The 17038-nt window shown below is 44.8% G+C and overlaps 1 protein-coding gene across 2 annotated transcripts; it reads right to left on the bottom strand.

Moving 5' to 3' along the window:
- Window positions 1-2794: 2794 nt before the first annotated feature.
- Lratd1 (LRAT domain containing 1) lies at window positions 2795-7449 on the bottom strand. Of its 2 annotated transcripts, none has more exons than XM_075984029.1 (2): window positions 7001-7449; window positions 2795-5967 (listed from the first exon to the last, which is right to left on the bottom strand). In XM_075984029.1, the coding sequence occupies exon 2, from the start codon at window positions 5929-5931 to the stop codon at window positions 5053-5055; it is 879 nt and encodes a 292-aa protein (XP_075840144.1). In that variant the 5' UTR covers window positions 5932-5967; window positions 7001-7449; the 3' UTR covers window positions 2795-5052. The 2 variants fall into 2 exon arrangements, with proteins under 2 accessions (XP_075840144.1, XP_075840145.1); XM_075984030.1 differs by lacking the exon at window positions 7001-7449 and adding an exon at window positions 6180-6527.
- Between the last annotated feature and the right edge of the window lie 9589 nt (window positions 7450-17038).

Here is a 17038-nt window from a genome sequence, read left to right on the forward strand (position 1 = left end):
TGCAGCGAGAGACCCTCATACGTTATTGAAAGGTAAGAAAATAGGGTCTTAGGTTTCCTCTGTTGTCTTCAGTTAGAATGGAGAATAGATATTCCCCATTGTAAAACTTATTAACTCATTACGTTTCATAACCTCCACTGTTGCCCCCCTCCTGATCTTTTCAGCTTTCCTTTGAATCTTGCTTTTGATTATGTTTTTCTAGCCAAAAAGGTGAAACTAAGCTGGATATAGCAGTACCTGTTCATAATTCCAGCCTTCAAGAGGTGTAGGCAAAAGGACCATTCTGAGGTTGAAGCCAATAGCCTGATCTACACTGAAAGTTCCAGGCCAGCCAGGGTTACATAGTGAGACCCTGTCTCAACAAACAAGCCAAAATTAAAATGATAATTAGCAGTGGGTGGCAGTGTGTGTGTGTGTGTGTGGTGTGTGTGTGGTGTGTGTGGTGTGTGTGTGGTGTGTGTGGTGTGTGTGTGTGTGGTGTGTGTGTGTGTGTGGTGTGTGTGGTGTGTGTGTGTGTATGTGTGTGTGTGTGTGTGTGTGTGTGTGTGTGTGTGGTGTGTGTGTGTGTGTGTGTGTGTGTGTGTGTGTGTGTGTGTCCGGGGCGGGAGACAACTAAAAGCTAACTGTTTAAGTTTGTTGTTTGTGCTTGGTTTAGCCACAGCTCTTTGCTGCTCAAGTAAGCATGAAATATGTTAACACTTAACCTCTGGACATTCTGCCTTCTGTTTTTATAAATTTTATGCTACTTTTCATTCTAGTCTTTAAAGAAAAAAATCTTCGGGCTTGTGTGCGTGTCCCTCCATCCACCCTGTGTGTGTGTGTGTGTGTGTGTGTGACAAAATGTTTAGCTATTGGCAGAAATTTATATATGGAAATGTACATGAATATCATTATGAACAGTCACATATGTGTATTCCTCTAATAGTTAAAACTTTAACTATTAAAGAAAATGAACTGACAGGGTCTTAGGTGAAATATTCTCCAACAGAAGCTCTTAACATTTCAAGGAGCAGGGAAGTCTGCACTTTTCTTCGGTAGTCTTTCCTGCATGCGGCAAATCATCTCTCAAAAGCAAACACAAGCCAGTATCTTCATCTGTTGTAAGAAAAGACATGATGGGCCACAGCTCCATCATGCAAAGGGCCCAAATTCCACTTCAACTCCAATGGCAAACATAAAATAAAGCAAAAAACCAGCAAGGAGCTTTAAAAACAGGCATGCGGAGAAGAGAAAATTAGGGGCCTTCTGTTGCTGTGTTAGGTACTATTGATTTTCCTTCATTTTTACTTTACTCTCTGTGTTAGGTGACTTGACCCTTTTAATTCTTAGAGATGCTGAAAACAGAAGAGAAACAGTCATCAGGGGATGCTGGAAGAGCATGAGGATAAATAAACTGAGGTCTCAGGAAATTTGTCATTTTGTAAATATCAAAAAATACATTTCTGAAAAATGCCATTATTCATTCAAAAGTGTTCATCAAAGAAACACGATATTGAAAAGGAAACATGAACTTAAAATATCATGTAATATCAATGGACTTAAAACTTGCTTCTGTGTCTGACAAACTATTATATTTTCTAAATGCAGATTAGCATATGTAATTCTTTTACTAACATGTGGTCATAAAGGTCATTTAAATGTTAAATACTGAAGGACATTTTATACCTACCAATTTAGCTCATTGGTACAGCTGATTTTTTCTTCTTTTTAATTTAGCACACACAACTTCTACAAGATTTCTTTTTCAAACAAAAGAGTATACTTTAAGAGTAATGGCATTCGAGAGCTTTATTTTTCAAAAGTATGCCCAATGTACCTTTCGCATCTGTTGTTTGCTTGCTTTTTAATGCAGTAAAGCTCTCTGAGAAACATCTGCATTTTAAATTTCTGTTTTCTGATAGTAGTTTGCTTTGGAGATATGCCCCTTTGCAGGGGAGAAAAGGTAGAGGTGGCCTCTGCTTTGGTGAGGGTTGGACAGAACACAGCTTCACCCCCTCCGGATCATGGGACAACAAAAACTAAATTGTCCTAAAACTAAAACGTTATTGTCCTTTTGCAAATGGTAGGAGACTCATGGCTTGATTCCTGCAACTAGTACATTCTAGAGAAAACAGTATTCGCCCATAATAAAACTCAAGTGACAGCTACAAAAGGATCTTCAACTTTTGCGGATCTAGCGACAGCAGCCTCAATAATGCTTTAAAATGGAAATCCCTTACCTAGGCAGTGGTGGAGCACGCCTTTAATCCTAGCACTTGAAAGGCAGAAGCAGACAGATCTCTGTGAGTTCATGGCTGCCTGGTCTATAGAGTGAGTTCCAGGACAGGCTCCAAAGCTACAGAGAAACCCAGTAATGAAAAACCAAAAACCAAACATAAATAAATAAATAAATAAAATAGAAATCCCTTTTCCTGATCAAGCAATTAGATAAGATTCTCTCTAAAATGTACTCTGAAAGGTTTGTGCTAACAATCACCATGAGATAGCAATCATTTCCATAGGAACATAAGAAACCATAAAACTCCCTTTAAAATTTTTGATCGTTGTTTTCTTATTGTGAATTTGAAAAACTATTATCATCCACTAAGTCCTTGGTAAATCAATCTAACCATAAATGGTCTTGCTTTCGTTTTCATTGTCATCAAATTTCAGCTGATGAACCAGTCCCCTCTTGGCATGGCATACGTTTCATAAAAGGAGTAATTCAGTTTGGGACCTGATAGAGACCAATGCGCTTCTTTTGCCCACTCACTTACAGGTGGAAGACACAATGTCAAGAAGGAGTCCCAAGGGAACAAGTGCTTATGATGGTATTTAATTCAGCAGGAGCCAAGATACAGTAGGAGGACACAGGAAAGGATATGGCGTGTGGAGACACAGTAAAGAATTTCGGTTTATGGACACCGATCTGTCATTTGCCAAAAGACTAAGTTAGAGAAAGAAATGACTTTCAGTTCTCCATACATGCAAAGGTTAAGTTTAGTTGTTACGAAGTTTTGCTGTTGGATGTGCTGAAAGGAAAAGCATACACAGTTTTAAAAAATAAATCACTCCGTTGGCTTCAGAAAAATACTTTAGTTCATATTTCATTGATTTGACCTTTTGACTCGAGATCAGAGGATGAATCCAACATGAAAACAAAACGAAACAAAAGAAAGCAACAACAACAAAAAAAATCCCCACAAAACAGAAACAAACCCTTTAGCATGGGAAAGGCATTTCCCTGTCGGCTAACCTCCACTGGTTTTTATTGCATTGTTTTCAAACGCCAAGGAACTGGCTTTGGACGTAGTATTTGCTGTTCAACTGAGACACATCTGTCACTACTATGCAATTGCTCACAACCATTAGCTAAACACCGTGATTTGACAAACTCTCTCAGGAGACTGTATATGTTCTCAGGTGTGTCTAGCACACGGAATCAAGTAACGACCAGTTAGGCTGTGGCTGTATCTTTTGGAGAAAATCCACAACTCTTGCCCAAAGGAAGGAGCTTCACATAACTGTGTTTGGAAAGACACACCTTCTGTCCTGGTTCTAAGAGCGCCTCCCTCTTCTCAGGAATAAGCAGCAGGACAGGCTACAGGGGCGGCCCCAAAGCCCACCAACTCTTGATTCCTTTTGAAGGGGACCAAGAGGTGAGGTGCAAAGATGAAATGAGGAAGTTCATGATGATGATGATGATGATATACAACATGAAGAAAAGAACCCTCATGGAACTTGCTAGCAATCACCAAAGCAGCAGACCCTTGAACTGACAAAAATTCAGTACAATATACACACCAATGAACAGCTCCACCATCACAGGGCAACTCCAAAAAGTCAGGGGGAAAAAAGTAAATATAATATCCCCAAACAGAATTCTCATAAGAGCTGAGAAAAACCAGAGTGAAAGGCAATGTCAGCTAAACTCTTAGCTTAATTCCACTCCTAATGGCCCCCAGTATTTAAGCTATCATGGATTAAAGCCATGAAAATAAAAATTTCAATTTGAAATTTCATTAGCAGGTTGCTAAATATGATCAAGAGAAGCATCGACACTGTAGGCTTTGTTGACAACGTTGGAAAACTGCTGTTCCGGTTTTATAAACAACCTCCACCTCCCCCCTGCCTTCTAAGATCTTCTAGTTAGAAAAAGCCAAACTAAAGACACTGGCTAGGCTGTCCTAATGCTGGTTTCTGGAATGTTGTAGATTCTCCCTGCCTTCTCCTCCAGTCCCTTGGAAAACCAGATTCTCTGAAACTCGGAGCAAGGAGGGAAGCAATCAAGGGGTTCCGAGCAAAAAAGCCTCCTTCTTTTTACATTCAAGAGACCACACACCAGGTGAATTAGCTCCTTTTCCGGAGCCGGCAGGCCCTCCTCCCTCTAAGAGGTGCTGAGCCATTTTCCTCCAGGGACCTAGAAGGCTTCCCTTCTGTCAAGGGTCGGTCAGTCCGGGAGCTGGCGTCTGCTTCCAGCTGTGCAAACAGGGAAGCCAAACCTATCTAGCTCAGCCCAGAGTCTGGAATGCATTGTCAGGAGACCTTGGGCTGGAGAGCTGCAAAACAGTTCCTGGCAGCCTCAGGGTAACCTGGAGTCCCCGAAGTGCTCCCAAGTACACAGGACAGGCTCGGTTTCTGAGATCCGGGGACACATCCCCTCGGGAGTTCAATTGTGCCCCCAAAAGAACAATTCTCACCTCCAACTGGTCTGTGTGTGCGCATCTGGGGGGTGACGGTCCCCTGTGACTAAAGGGTATTTGCCCTGTCTGGTGAAAGATCACTGACCATTGGCTCGTGGGAAGGGTCGTGTCCTTGCTCCCCTTTGCCCTTTCCCCGTTTCCCTGTCACAACCCAGGGGAAAGGCGCAGGCTGGGTCACCCCGGCATGGTCACCAACACCAAGGGCTGTCTTAGGGGAGCATAGCTGTGCCCGCCCAGTGCCGTTGTGAGTTCCTGAAGCTTCCAGCGGCTGGCCCTGGACTGGCGAGCTAGGGGGTGTGGGGTGCAGAGCTGCGGGGACAGGAAAGGAGCTCCGGACGTGAGAAAAAGCGCGGAAGGCTGCTGCTCTGGGCTACTCCTTGTCGTCCACAAAGTCCTCGAGCTCCTGCAGCACTCGCAGGCGGCCACAGGCGTCTATGCGCCGCTTCTCGCGGATGAGGTCCTCCAGGCTGTGGAAGCGGGCCGTGTGGACTTTGTTCTCCTCCAGATGCACCTTGAGATAATACTGCTGCTGCGGAGGTGGCGTGCCTGCCGGGACCTCCCCGCCAGCCTTGAACTCGCGCTTTCCAAAGCGGCACCAGGCAGCGAAGCTCTCGGAGTTCGTCCAGCAGATCTCCTCGCTCTTGAGGCCCAGGTGGCCGCAGGCGTTCTGCACCACCAGCTCGGCCACCAGCGGGCGGTAGCGGTACCAGCTATTCACCACCCGGCCCACGTTGGCCGCGCCCGCCTGGTACAGGCTGTCCTGGCGGATCTCGCCTTGGTGCAGGTGGATGATCTGCCCGCCGCCCACGTAGACGGCCCAGTGTGGGGCTGGAGCTGGCTGCTCGGACGCTGGCTGTAACCACAGCAGCTCCAGCAGGTCTCCGGGCTCGCAGATCGCAGGCAGTGCGCTGACCGCGTAGACACTCAAGTCGGCGCCCTGAGGGCCGCCGGTTACTTTGGAAAAAATGCATTCCTGGCCCCGGAAGGCTGAAAACTGAGTCTCGTTGAGGACGAGTTGGTGCAGCAGGTGGTGGTGGTGGCGGCTGGGGCTCTCTGGGCAGGGGCTGCAACCTGGGGGGCCCTTTACACCAAACTTGTCCGGCTGCCCGCGTTCGTCCAGGTCCTCCTCCTCATCCGAGAAAAAGTAGGCAACCCCGACCCGTAGCTCGTCCTTCTCAATCCCAGATGGGTCCCCAGTGGGCAACTCGCTGTAGTTGAGGTGGGTGATGCGGTCCAGTTGGTTGCCCATCAATGACGCGGCGAGGCCAGGGCCAGGAACTGAGATCTAGCAAGGGAGAGAGGACAGACACCGTCAGAGTTCGGAATGACCCTCCTGGTGTCCCTCTCCCAGGTTGTTCAGTTTCCCAGGGGCCTGCAGCTTGGCTAAGCACCGGCACCAAAGTCGCCTGCGCCTGTCAACTTTGCAGGTCCTCCCTGGGGTAGGAAAGGGGACACAGAAGAAGCCGCCAGTCTGGAGGGCCAGAGCAGACACCATACCTCTCAACCAGCCTCCGACCTGCCCGGGAACCCTGCCCTGTAACTTCCACAGGAGAAATCACAGGCGGGCTAGAGAACATGCGGGGTTCAAGTGGGCGAAGAGAGCGCAGATTCTGGCAGGGTGGGAGATGGACACCCAGACGGAAAGGTGGATGTCAAGTGAAGCCCTAAGACCCAAAGCTAGAGAAAGCTGAGCTCACATCGTGGTTGCCATCCTGTGCAGCCCACCTGCCCGTTTTGCGCTGGGTCACACCCCATCCCTGACAGCGACTTGCACAATGACAGACTCGCTAAAAGCATTCACTTGACATCAGCAACATTTTGCACACTTGGAGTCCAGACACTGACAGCCTGGTACATACACCCACAGTGTTAATGTCATACACCCATAATGACACATCTTGGCGACCACACATTGTCAGCCTCTCCCCCCACCCCATTCCTACACAATTCCGGACGTACGCCTGCACACTTGCCAATGCACGGACACTCAAGCACCGGGGCACACCTGCCCACGCAGGCAGGTACACTCTGCCCTCTCCTTGCTCGCCTTCTCGCTAGCAGAGTCAATCGGACTGCGCCAGGGCGAGGCAGCTCTGTCTAAAATAACCTAACAAAGAGACGGGGAAGCAAGGCGAAACCGGTGGTGAGTATTAGTGCGGAGTGTGTGTGTGTGTGTGTGTGTGTGTGTGTGTGTGTGTGTGTAAAAGAGGTCTGCTTTCAACCCAAAGAGCCCCTCTCTTTCCTACCCCAGCGCACGATCCACACAATCGGACGAAGAAAAACCATTTTTTAAGGCAAAGAAAGCGGCTTATCCGTACCCGTGATTTCCCTGCTCCCGAAACCCCAAACTCCTTTTAAAGTCTCCAGGTCCCCATGGGTGCTGTGGAGGCGGCAGTGGCGAGTGGGTCCTGGCGGCGCGTGGGATTGCGGTTCAGATCTACCCGGAGGCAAGCAGTGCGGTGAGGTGCCCAGAGCGGTGCGGGTGCGCTCCGTGTCTACGCTGGCTTTAGCGTCTGATCCACCTGGCAAGTCCTGGCTCCACTCGGCTTTCCACAGCCGCGCCGACGACTCTTAAATCGCCTGAACAGCCGTTTTCCAGGCCCGCCCCGGAACGCGCCCATTGGCCGGGGCGAGTGCCCGAGTCCTGCCAATCTCTGCTGAGGGTGGGATCAGGGGCGGGTTTCCTTTATGTTCCGCCCTTCCCAGCCCCCGCGTTCCCCAATCTCTCTGCCTTGGGAGCGTAGGTGTTAGCACCGTGGGGGAGCGCACCAGGGGCGTGGTTTGTGCACCCAGCTGCTCCTTTGCAACCGAGTCCCTGGCAACTGAGAACACAGTCCGCCCGCGTTCGTGTTCTGTATTCCAAGGGGACAGATTTCAGAAGGAAAGCTGAGTTTGGGGGTGGAGGAGACAAAAAAAAATCCACTCTGCGTGGTTCAGGCACTGCGAGTGGCTGGGAACCTGGAACCCGTCTTTGAGGCTAACACTTGGGGCTTTGATGGGACTTCGGAGTCTTGTTTGGCTCCTGACTGTCGCGGAGTCGCTTCTGTTCCTGTCAGTCACAGACGCCTTAGGAATTGCAGAATGGCGCTCAGCGCCTGTCCTTTGAGCCAAGTGAAAGTGCTGACCCAGCACCGGCGCCTGAATTTAAAAGGAGAGCCCCCGTAGGAGTCAAAGAATGTTTGAGCCTTAGCTGCCCCCTTGCCTGAAGGCCTGTGACTTCAACCTCCCATTTCACATGAAAGGATTGGATCTCAAGTGCTGCTAGTTGGTACTAGTGCACGAAACTGCTTCACAATTCTAGAACTAAGGAATTTTGTTTGGTTTGGTTTGGGGTGGGGGTGGGGTTGCGGAGGAGGTGTCTGTTAATCCTTGAGGATAGAAACTCAGAGAATGAACGTGCTAAAGATACTGGGTGCTACAAGATGACCTTCGTAAATGAAAATTCTAGGCTAACATTTTTCCAGACTTCATTGTCCTATGTTATGGAAGAGTTCTTAGAATTTCTGGTTCCTGTCTTAATGCTACCTTACACTCCCCCCCAATGTTTCTACACACGGTACCCCCTTCTGCCCTTTGGGCAGCTGGTACACACTCAGAGCCCGTTTCCTTTCATTACAAACGTGTTTCCATTTACCTGCCTAACTGAACGTGTGCTTTAGGCTGCCTACTACACAGCTGAGTTCTGGACTTTCCTCCCATTGGCTGACGCAGGATGGGCTTCGTCGGTAGTAACCAAAGGGAAACTGACCACAGCGGCCACCTTCTCTGCACTGAGAGGTTAAGTGGACCATTTCATCCTCAGACTTCTATAGGGTCTTCCCGAATTATCTGATGGATCCCAAGGTCAGGCAGCACCAACAATCTAGTCAAAGTTTATGGGAAGTCCAGTTAGTTTTTAAACAAACTGTAGTGTTTGTAGACGAACTAAATCTTGTGTCACGGTATTAAAAAAAAAAGCAACAAAAGCCAAGTGTTTCAAACAAGCTGCCTGGTTGGCCCAGGTTCATAGGAGAATGGTGCGCGATGTCTGACTCGCTCTGCTAAACTGTCTCCCGGGATCTTTCCAAGGTGCATGGCCTCCACTTGATGCTCTCTTTGGCTTTGTTTTCATGACTGTGCTGTCTACCTTCATTGCCCTGGAGTGTAGTGATTTATCAAAGCAGAAACTTAATAAGTATTGATGAAAGAGATGATTTTAAATCAGCCATCTGTATAGTTGTTTTTGCTTAAATCATTTCTGAAAATTGGCCATTGTTCAAGTGGTGGCTTGAATAGGAAGGGACTATATAGGCTCATATTTTTGTGTTCTTGGTTAGTTGGTGAACCTGTTTGAGAAGGATTAGGAGGTGTGGCCATGTTGGAAGAGATGTGTCATTGTGGGTGGACTTTGAGGTTTTAGAAACCCAGGCAATTCCCAGTTCTCTCTGCCTCTCTCTGTCTCTGAGTCCCCCCCCCCCCCGCACCTCTTTCCCTTGCATTCGTGGATATGGTTGTATAGTCTAAGCTAATGCTCTAGTACCATGCACACGTTCCTACTGCCATGTTCCCACCATGATGGCCATGGACTTTAACCCTCTGAAACGCTAACCCCTGAATAAATGTTTTTGTTTTAATAAATTGCCTTTTGGTCATCGTGTCTCTCCACAGCAATAGAATAGTAACTATGACAGTTCACATAGAAGTTGTTAGAAAGCAAATTGTCCTTGAAAGTACTAACTTCAGGTTTCAATAGCCCTGGTCATATTTTCATACGTAACAAGCAACTCGTGTCTTGGCTAGGAAGTCAAGAGAGTTTAACAAGTAATTTCTGAAATCATGAAGTGCTGTTGTTCTTGTTATTGACTGGACTACGGAATGTTGAGGAGGTGGGTTCTGGTCAAATATAGGAGATGTGCAGATTTTGATTTTAAATAACCTTACATTTTAGCCCTCCATTCCCAAGGTCAGCATCACACACCTGGGTAGCCTAGAAGCCATTCAGTCCTACCTGTAGTGTTTCATATCACCCAGAGTGCAGAATGAGACGGCTGCTCTTTGCTTCTTAGTATCCTACCTCTCCCAAGGATATTTCATGTAAAATAGTGTGTCACTTTCCTTAAAGTTTAAATGCCACTATGCATATTTTGTTTCTCTCTTCCATTCGCTCTCCCCTCCCAGGATGAAAAGCTGATTGCTTTATTCACAAGGGAGAATACATAACCAGGAGGCCCTCGGAAACATAATGAAACTGGGGGAAGAAGGAAGCTAAGAGTAAAGTGAGGTGAAGGCAGAGACTACTTGTTTATTTCCGGTCACCCAGACCAGAATAATCAAGCAGAAACTTTATTAATTACAACACTACTTGGCCTATTAGCTCAGGCTTCTTATTAACTAGCTCTTACATCTTATACTAACTCATTTCTATTAATCTGTGTATTGGCAAAGGCTGTGGCTACTGGTAAGGATCTGGCATCTGTCTCCTTTGGCAGCTACTTGGCATCTCTCTGACTCTGCCTACTTTCTCTCTCTCTCTCTCTCTCTCTCTCTCTCTCTCTCTCTCTCTCTCTCTCTCTCTCTCTCTCAGGCTGTATTCTGCCCTGCTATAGGACAAAGCAGCTTCTTTATTAACCAATGGTATAAGACATATTTATAACATACAGAGGGGAAATCCCATCAGTGAGGTCTATGTATCTGTTCTATATAAACTTTGACAATTACAAAGAGAAAAAATAGAAAGAACCCAGCATTTAGAAATGTTCATGTTCACCAGAAGATAATGTTTGTGAATTGTTTTGTGTTAATTATTTTAAGCCCACATCCCATGTTTCTACATAGAAGAATTACAGAGGCATCAAAACTAGAAGATAGTAGTTAAAAACTCAACTGATGTCAGCTAAGTTTGAATTGTGCTTCAACACTGGAAGCTTACTTTGGCTGTCAGTTTCTTATCTGTATAAAAGGATAGATAATAATAGCATCTGCCTCATGGGGCTGCTGCACATTTGTGGATCTGAGTATAGTACCTGGCATACTGATCCTTCATCAGTCCTATCTAGTTATTATTTTTATTATTATTGTTGTTGTTGTTATTGATAGAATCAGTGAGAGAATCCTATGCTTCAGTTATGGTAACAGCTACAGCTTAGGTGTCCAAGGCTCTCCTTACCTAAGGAATGGAATTTCTTCTAAGGGTTTGAAGAGCCTTTTGAGCACCCTGAGAGCAGGTCTATATCTAAAACTCTTTGAGCATTTATATATGTGAACCCTTAGACTAATTACACCTGGGCATCCAGAAGACTTTGAATCATTTAGATGAACATTTCAAGCTTGAGTAACAGAGACAGGGAAATCTTGGAGAGTCTTAATGGTTTTATATCTGCATGTTACTTTTTCTGTTGATGCCATTTTTCTTCTTTCCCTCTTTGCTCCTGCTTCATCACCAGAATAGTCTTTCTTTCAGCTTTTACGACTGAATCCTTGGGTCCTTGGATTAGGCTGTGTCATCCCTTCAGCTGACTCTGGAGGAAACAACTCAGCAGTGTGTGTTTTCCCTCAACACTGATTTCTATCATTGTCTGCTAAGCAATGCTCTTGTTTTTAATTATCTGTCCTACTTTTAGCATGTATCACTTAGTGAAATAAACTGTCCCATTTCCTGTCCTTGGCTTTCTTAGGCAGTTGGCATGCTTACCAAGATCTGTACTGAAGAATACTTTGTAGCCACTTGGGAGCAGAGGCTGTTGCTTCACCAAGCCCATTGCTTTCTTTAGGACATCTTGCTAAATGCCAAGACCCAGAATGCAGTGTGAATGGATGCAGACTAAATCACTGACTCCCAGATTGATCTTCTGAATCGTTAATGTGATCATCCTTGAAGGACCCATGCTAGAATTCCTAAGATCTCCAAAGGTGGAAGCATCATTAGACAGAAGGAGACCATAGTTCCTGAGTGGCTGTGTACAGTAGATAATGTCCTTTCCCAAATGTATTGGGCTGTAGTAAAAAGAAACAAACCATATTGGGTGAAGACTCTGGAATATTAGTGCTTATATGTAATAACAGCTACTCTATAGAGTTTGTTCATCTCAAAATAACAACTGTTTCTATGTTTCTTTTTCTCTTAATATCTTCCTGTTTTCAAGATTGACTTGCCTGGGGTCCCTGAGGTCTTCCAACAAGTTCACATCACCCAGATAACTTTGAGGTGGTGGTCCTTCACCCATACTGATCTATAATACATAGATCTCAGAATTTAAGGAATCTGCAATGCTGCCTTGCCTTTATTGCGTCCCATCTCAGATCTCCCCAGTGTTCTCTCAAAATTCCCATAGCTCCCCTGCAATGAACTTATTCATGTTCACTAAATATCCTCCCTGCTGTCCTATTCTTTTCGACTACATAAATGGTGGGGTAACCTTATGGCTAAGAGTAACAGGAACCCTGCTTCCTTCACCCATTCTTATGTATGGACATAGAACCCTGCTTCCTTCACATGTTTTCATGTATGGACATAGAACCCTGCTTCCTTCACATGTTCTCATGTATAAACATAGAACCCTGCTTCCTTTACCTGTTCTCATGTATGAACATTCACATGTTCTACTTCTCCTTAGTTGGGAGTTTGAATTTGACTTTCACCATTTGTTGTTATTTTTGCTTGTTTCAGTTTCAATTCCTGTCTATAAAGGAATTCTTATTAAAGTACCTTTAGTGACATCTTACCATTGAATTTCTAAAGACTCATGAATAGTCTCCAAAAAAGCCTTCAGGAGTTATGTGTTTCATATTTTCCAGTGTTTGTATTATGCAAGGATGTCTACACTGAGCATAGGTTTGTCCTCTTGTGTGTCTTCCCATGTGTCCTCTTGTGTGTCTTCCCATGTGTCCTCTTGTGTGTCTTCCCATGTGTCCTCTTGTGTGTCCTCTTGTGTGTCTTCCCATGTGTCCTCTTGTGTGTCCTCTTGTGTGTCTTCCCGTGTGTCCTCTTGTGTGTCTTCCCATGTGTCCTCTTGTGTATCCTCTTGTGTGTCTTCCCATGTGTCCTCTTGTGTGTCCTCTTGTGTGTCTTCCCGTGTGTCCTCTTGTGCGTCTTCCCATGCTCTTGTGTGTCTTCCTGTGTATCCTCTTACACTCTCAGGCATGCTTTGGGGAAGGTTTCCTGTAGCTTTTTGGGGTTATCCTGGGTTAACTACACATACCTCAGTTATTTCTCTTTTTGTTTGTTTATTTTTGTTTCCTTCTTCATCCAGCTTCCACTCAACATGTACGGCTCTTTCAAGTGCCAGACATTGTAATCTATGTCTCCTCAGTCCATTCTAACCACGGTCATCCTTTGTGTTCTTATAGCACAGAGTGTGTGTTGACCGTGAGCTGTCAAAGATGTCAAAACACTTCTTCAAAACCAAGCATGTCATAGATGAATTTTTTTTATTTCATTTTATTTTCCTGGGCAGACTAAGAAGTCCTTGAGGGAAAACCCCCCAAAATAGTCAAATTTGCTTGCCTTCCGTCAAACATAAATGAGACTTGGTACCTACTATAACTTCATGGAATTGGCCAGACTCAATTCATGCATGCATGATGGTTTCTATCTTAAGCACCAAGCATTAGGTGTTTGTGGTTGTTTCATTTTCTATTTTTTTTTACTACCTTGAACACACTAACATCCAACACATGTTTTAAAATATGTCCCGTACAAAAATGACAGCTATGCATTATGCAGCCATTGGGCTTTCAAATGGTCCTCTGACATCCTTTGTATGGATGAGAAAAATGCAGAATCTCCATGCTGGACATGGTTCAGTGGGCAAGAGTACCATTGAGTAAGTGTGATGACCTGTATTCAAATCCCCAAATTACCTACAAAAATTCAGGCATAGCCCAGTACAATTGTAACACTGGTAAGGTAGTAGGGATGGGTGGACACTGTAGAGAGACAAGAGTATCACTTGTGCTGGCTAACCAACCTACTGAAGAAACAACAAGCTCCAAGTTCAATGAGAGACTCTGTTATAAGGGAATAAGTTTGACAACAATAGAGACCGATTGATTTTTTCCTCTGACTTCCATGGGGCACAATGTGCACATTTGCGCACGTACACACACACACACACACACACCCACACCCACACACACACACACCTTATTCGTCCAGATTCTCTAAGAGAACAGAACTTGTAGTCCAACAATGGCTGTCTACCAATGGAACAAGAATTCAGTAATTGTTCAGTCCATGAGGCTGGATGCCTCAGCTGGTCTTCAGTATAGCCTGGGATCCTGAAGAAGTAGGTTTAATGTCAGTAAAGGAACGGACTTGCAATGAAAGCAAGAGCAAGCAAGCAAATGGCAAGGGCTTCCTTTTTAATGTCTTTTATATAGGCTGCCAATAGAAGGTGTGGTCCAGGTTAAAGGTGGATCTCTCTACCTCAAAAGATCTGTATTAAAGTTGGATCTTCCCACTGAAAATAATTTAATTAAGAAAAACAAGTCTATCCCTCTGTTTGGGTTTTAGGTAGTTCCAGTTGTCGTCCAGTTGGCAACTAAGAATAGTGATCACAAACACACACCACCACCATTACCACTGCCGCCATCTACAACAACAAATGCAGATTACCAGGCTCATCCCCAACCCATGGAAACAATCTCAGGATTGACTCTACAAAGGGGCTGGAGAGATGGCTCAGCAGTTAAGAGCACTGGCTGCTCTTCTAAAGGACCCAGATTCAACTCTCAGCATCCGATGGCAGCTCTCAACTACTCCAAGATCCGACACCCTCACACAGATAGACATGTGGGCAAAACACCAATGCACATGAAATAAAAATAATTAAGTTTAAGAGAAAAGGAAAGAATATGCATTTAAAATAGCATACAAGGCATGCTGTCTAGTGTTTTACACTCACTAGCAAAGCACAAATCATATGTAGGAATCAGTTTTGAACTCTCCAGTACAGCAACAACAGGAGGTAGTTCCTTAGTGAACACTTGGGATTTGGCTCTGCAGCATTTCTGGTCCATTCTAACAGAAGTGAAAGTCATTTTAGACTTGTTCACACTAAGTTGATTTGAAAAGATAACAATTTGCATGCCAAAGCAGCGTGGCAAGTCTGGGCTTTGTCCCTTTCCCTTTCTACTCTCTCTCTCTGCGTTGTTCTTCACTGCTGATTGGTTGTATCTGAGAATGCAGCGAGAGTACAGACTCATTAAGTATTTGCAATGATCACACTTTTATTCCCATCACTGAGTGCTATCCGGGAGTTAGACAGAAGGTTAATACACAGCGGTGCAAAAAAATTAAATTGGCAATTCTTAACAGCCAAGGTTGCCCCCTTTACTTCCCAGCCTTTCCTTTCCCTCCCCACTTTCCTGCTCTCTGCCTTCTTTCTCTACTCCCTTCCTCCCATCATCTTCTTTTTACTCCCAACATCTTCCCTTTACTCCTCTCCCCTCCTCACCTCCTTTTCCTTCCCCCACTTCTCCTCTTCTTTCCCCTTTTCTTCTGCTTCCTTCCTCTTTCCCCTTCCTTCAGTATTGCTTATCCTTCTCTACTCCCTGCCTTCAAATTACTTCCTTTTACCAGTGGAACCACAGAGTAAAGAATCAGAGGCAGACTTTAATAACTATTATTTATTGACAGAGACACTTTAATGCTAAATATAAGTGGGTAACTTATTATTATTATTATAGCAGCAAAAAGAACAGTGGCTGCATGGATGTGTGCCATAATTGTTCATCAGAGTGCTTTCTTCCTGTGCCATGGGATATTTTTCTAACACTCCATGGTGATTAGTTTGTTTCTTGCTTAACATTTATCTTTCTCATAATGAAGTATTCAAACGTTTTCAAGATGTCAAAGTTTGACTCTAATCACAGACGACCAGTAGTTAATACAGTTTCTATTTAAACATGTATACTTAGTAACTACTCCAAACACATACTCAGTCTGTTGTCTACATTGCCAAGGGCAAGGAACTGAATTTATGTATGTCCTATTGTGCCCACTCCATCATTCCTCTAGCACTGATATTGTTTTAATTGTCTTATGTCTTTGCCTCTGATCCTAACATCAGAGCTTATTCACTTATCACAGAATGGCTTTACCACAAAGGTCCTATTTTCTCATACATAGTTTGAAGCTGTGGTCTCGCTACTTGACAGCTGTATAGGCTTGCATGAGATACTTGATCCCTAATTCACCTTACCTATAAAATACAGAAGATGATAGCCCTCTATAGGGAGCTTTAATCAGCATTAAATATGAGACTATGTTCATTTATTTAGCACAGTGTCTGCATCAGAAGAAGGTCTCAGTAAGTATTCAGTCTAATTAAAGACTTCTGTCTCATTCATCTTTAACAATAGTCACTATTATCTTTAATAATAATAATTAGTAATCATTCCACAGTGGAGAAGACACATCTCTGTGGAGCCGGCATTACATGGGCAGAGAACACTAGGGCATGAACAAATGCAGACTAAAGGAACCTAATGGGAACCATTCTGTAAAGCCCAGAGGAGGGAGGGAATCACCAACTGTGTGCGCATTCAGGATAAGGCTGTTTGGAGAAGAGACGTTACCTAAACAGGGCATTCCTGAGCAGGAAATAACGGAAAGGTGCTATAGTATAATGCCCACTCCAAAGCTCAATGTTGACGTTTCTTTGTATTAAATTCCGAGTTAGGATTGTAAGAGGACTCCACCTCCATGATGGATGAGTGCCTCAGGTGGCATGAGTTGTCACTGAGTTCTCCCTGTTTGTCCCTGTGCTCTCTGGCTTTCTCCCACTGTGTCACAGGCTTATCTGTCCTTTTACTAAGTTATAGGACATGCAGGCCCCCACAAACCTTTACTCTTGGACGTCTACGCTTCTGGTGCTATGAAGGTCATAATATGCTCTTGCTCTCATTGACTCTCATGGCAGCCTCAGACTAGAAGTCACATCTGTGGAGGTGTGAGTGATTCCGTATGGTGTATGGTTGATGCTGGGTAAGTGTAGAGTAGGCACGATCAAGAAAGAACCTTCTGGGACACCACGTGTCCCGAGGTGTACTGAAACAAAGGCACCAGAGGCCTGATATTACTAATGGAACATTGGCAAGATGACCAGAGTCTTAGTCACTTCAGAATGCAGCACCAAAGACCACATAAGAGTTTGTCACCAACAAAAACTTACTTCTGTGTAGGAATCTGGATTTCAAGATAGCATCCTGCTCTGGTCCGGTATGAACCCATTTCTAAGCTTATAAATCGCCATTCACTTGCTGTCAGGTTATCCACTGAGGAACGGGAAGAGTTTTCTATGTTAGAGTAACACTAATGCTTTCATGCACCCTACTTTCATAATAATTGTTCTTCCAATGTACAGCATCTAAATTCA

Source organism: Microtus pennsylvanicus, chromosome 8 (assembly GCF_037038515.1).
Source record: "Microtus pennsylvanicus isolate mMicPen1 chromosome 8, mMicPen1.hap1, whole genome shotgun sequence".
Lineage (NCBI taxonomy): Eukaryota > Metazoa > Chordata > Mammalia > Rodentia > Cricetidae > Microtus > Microtus pennsylvanicus.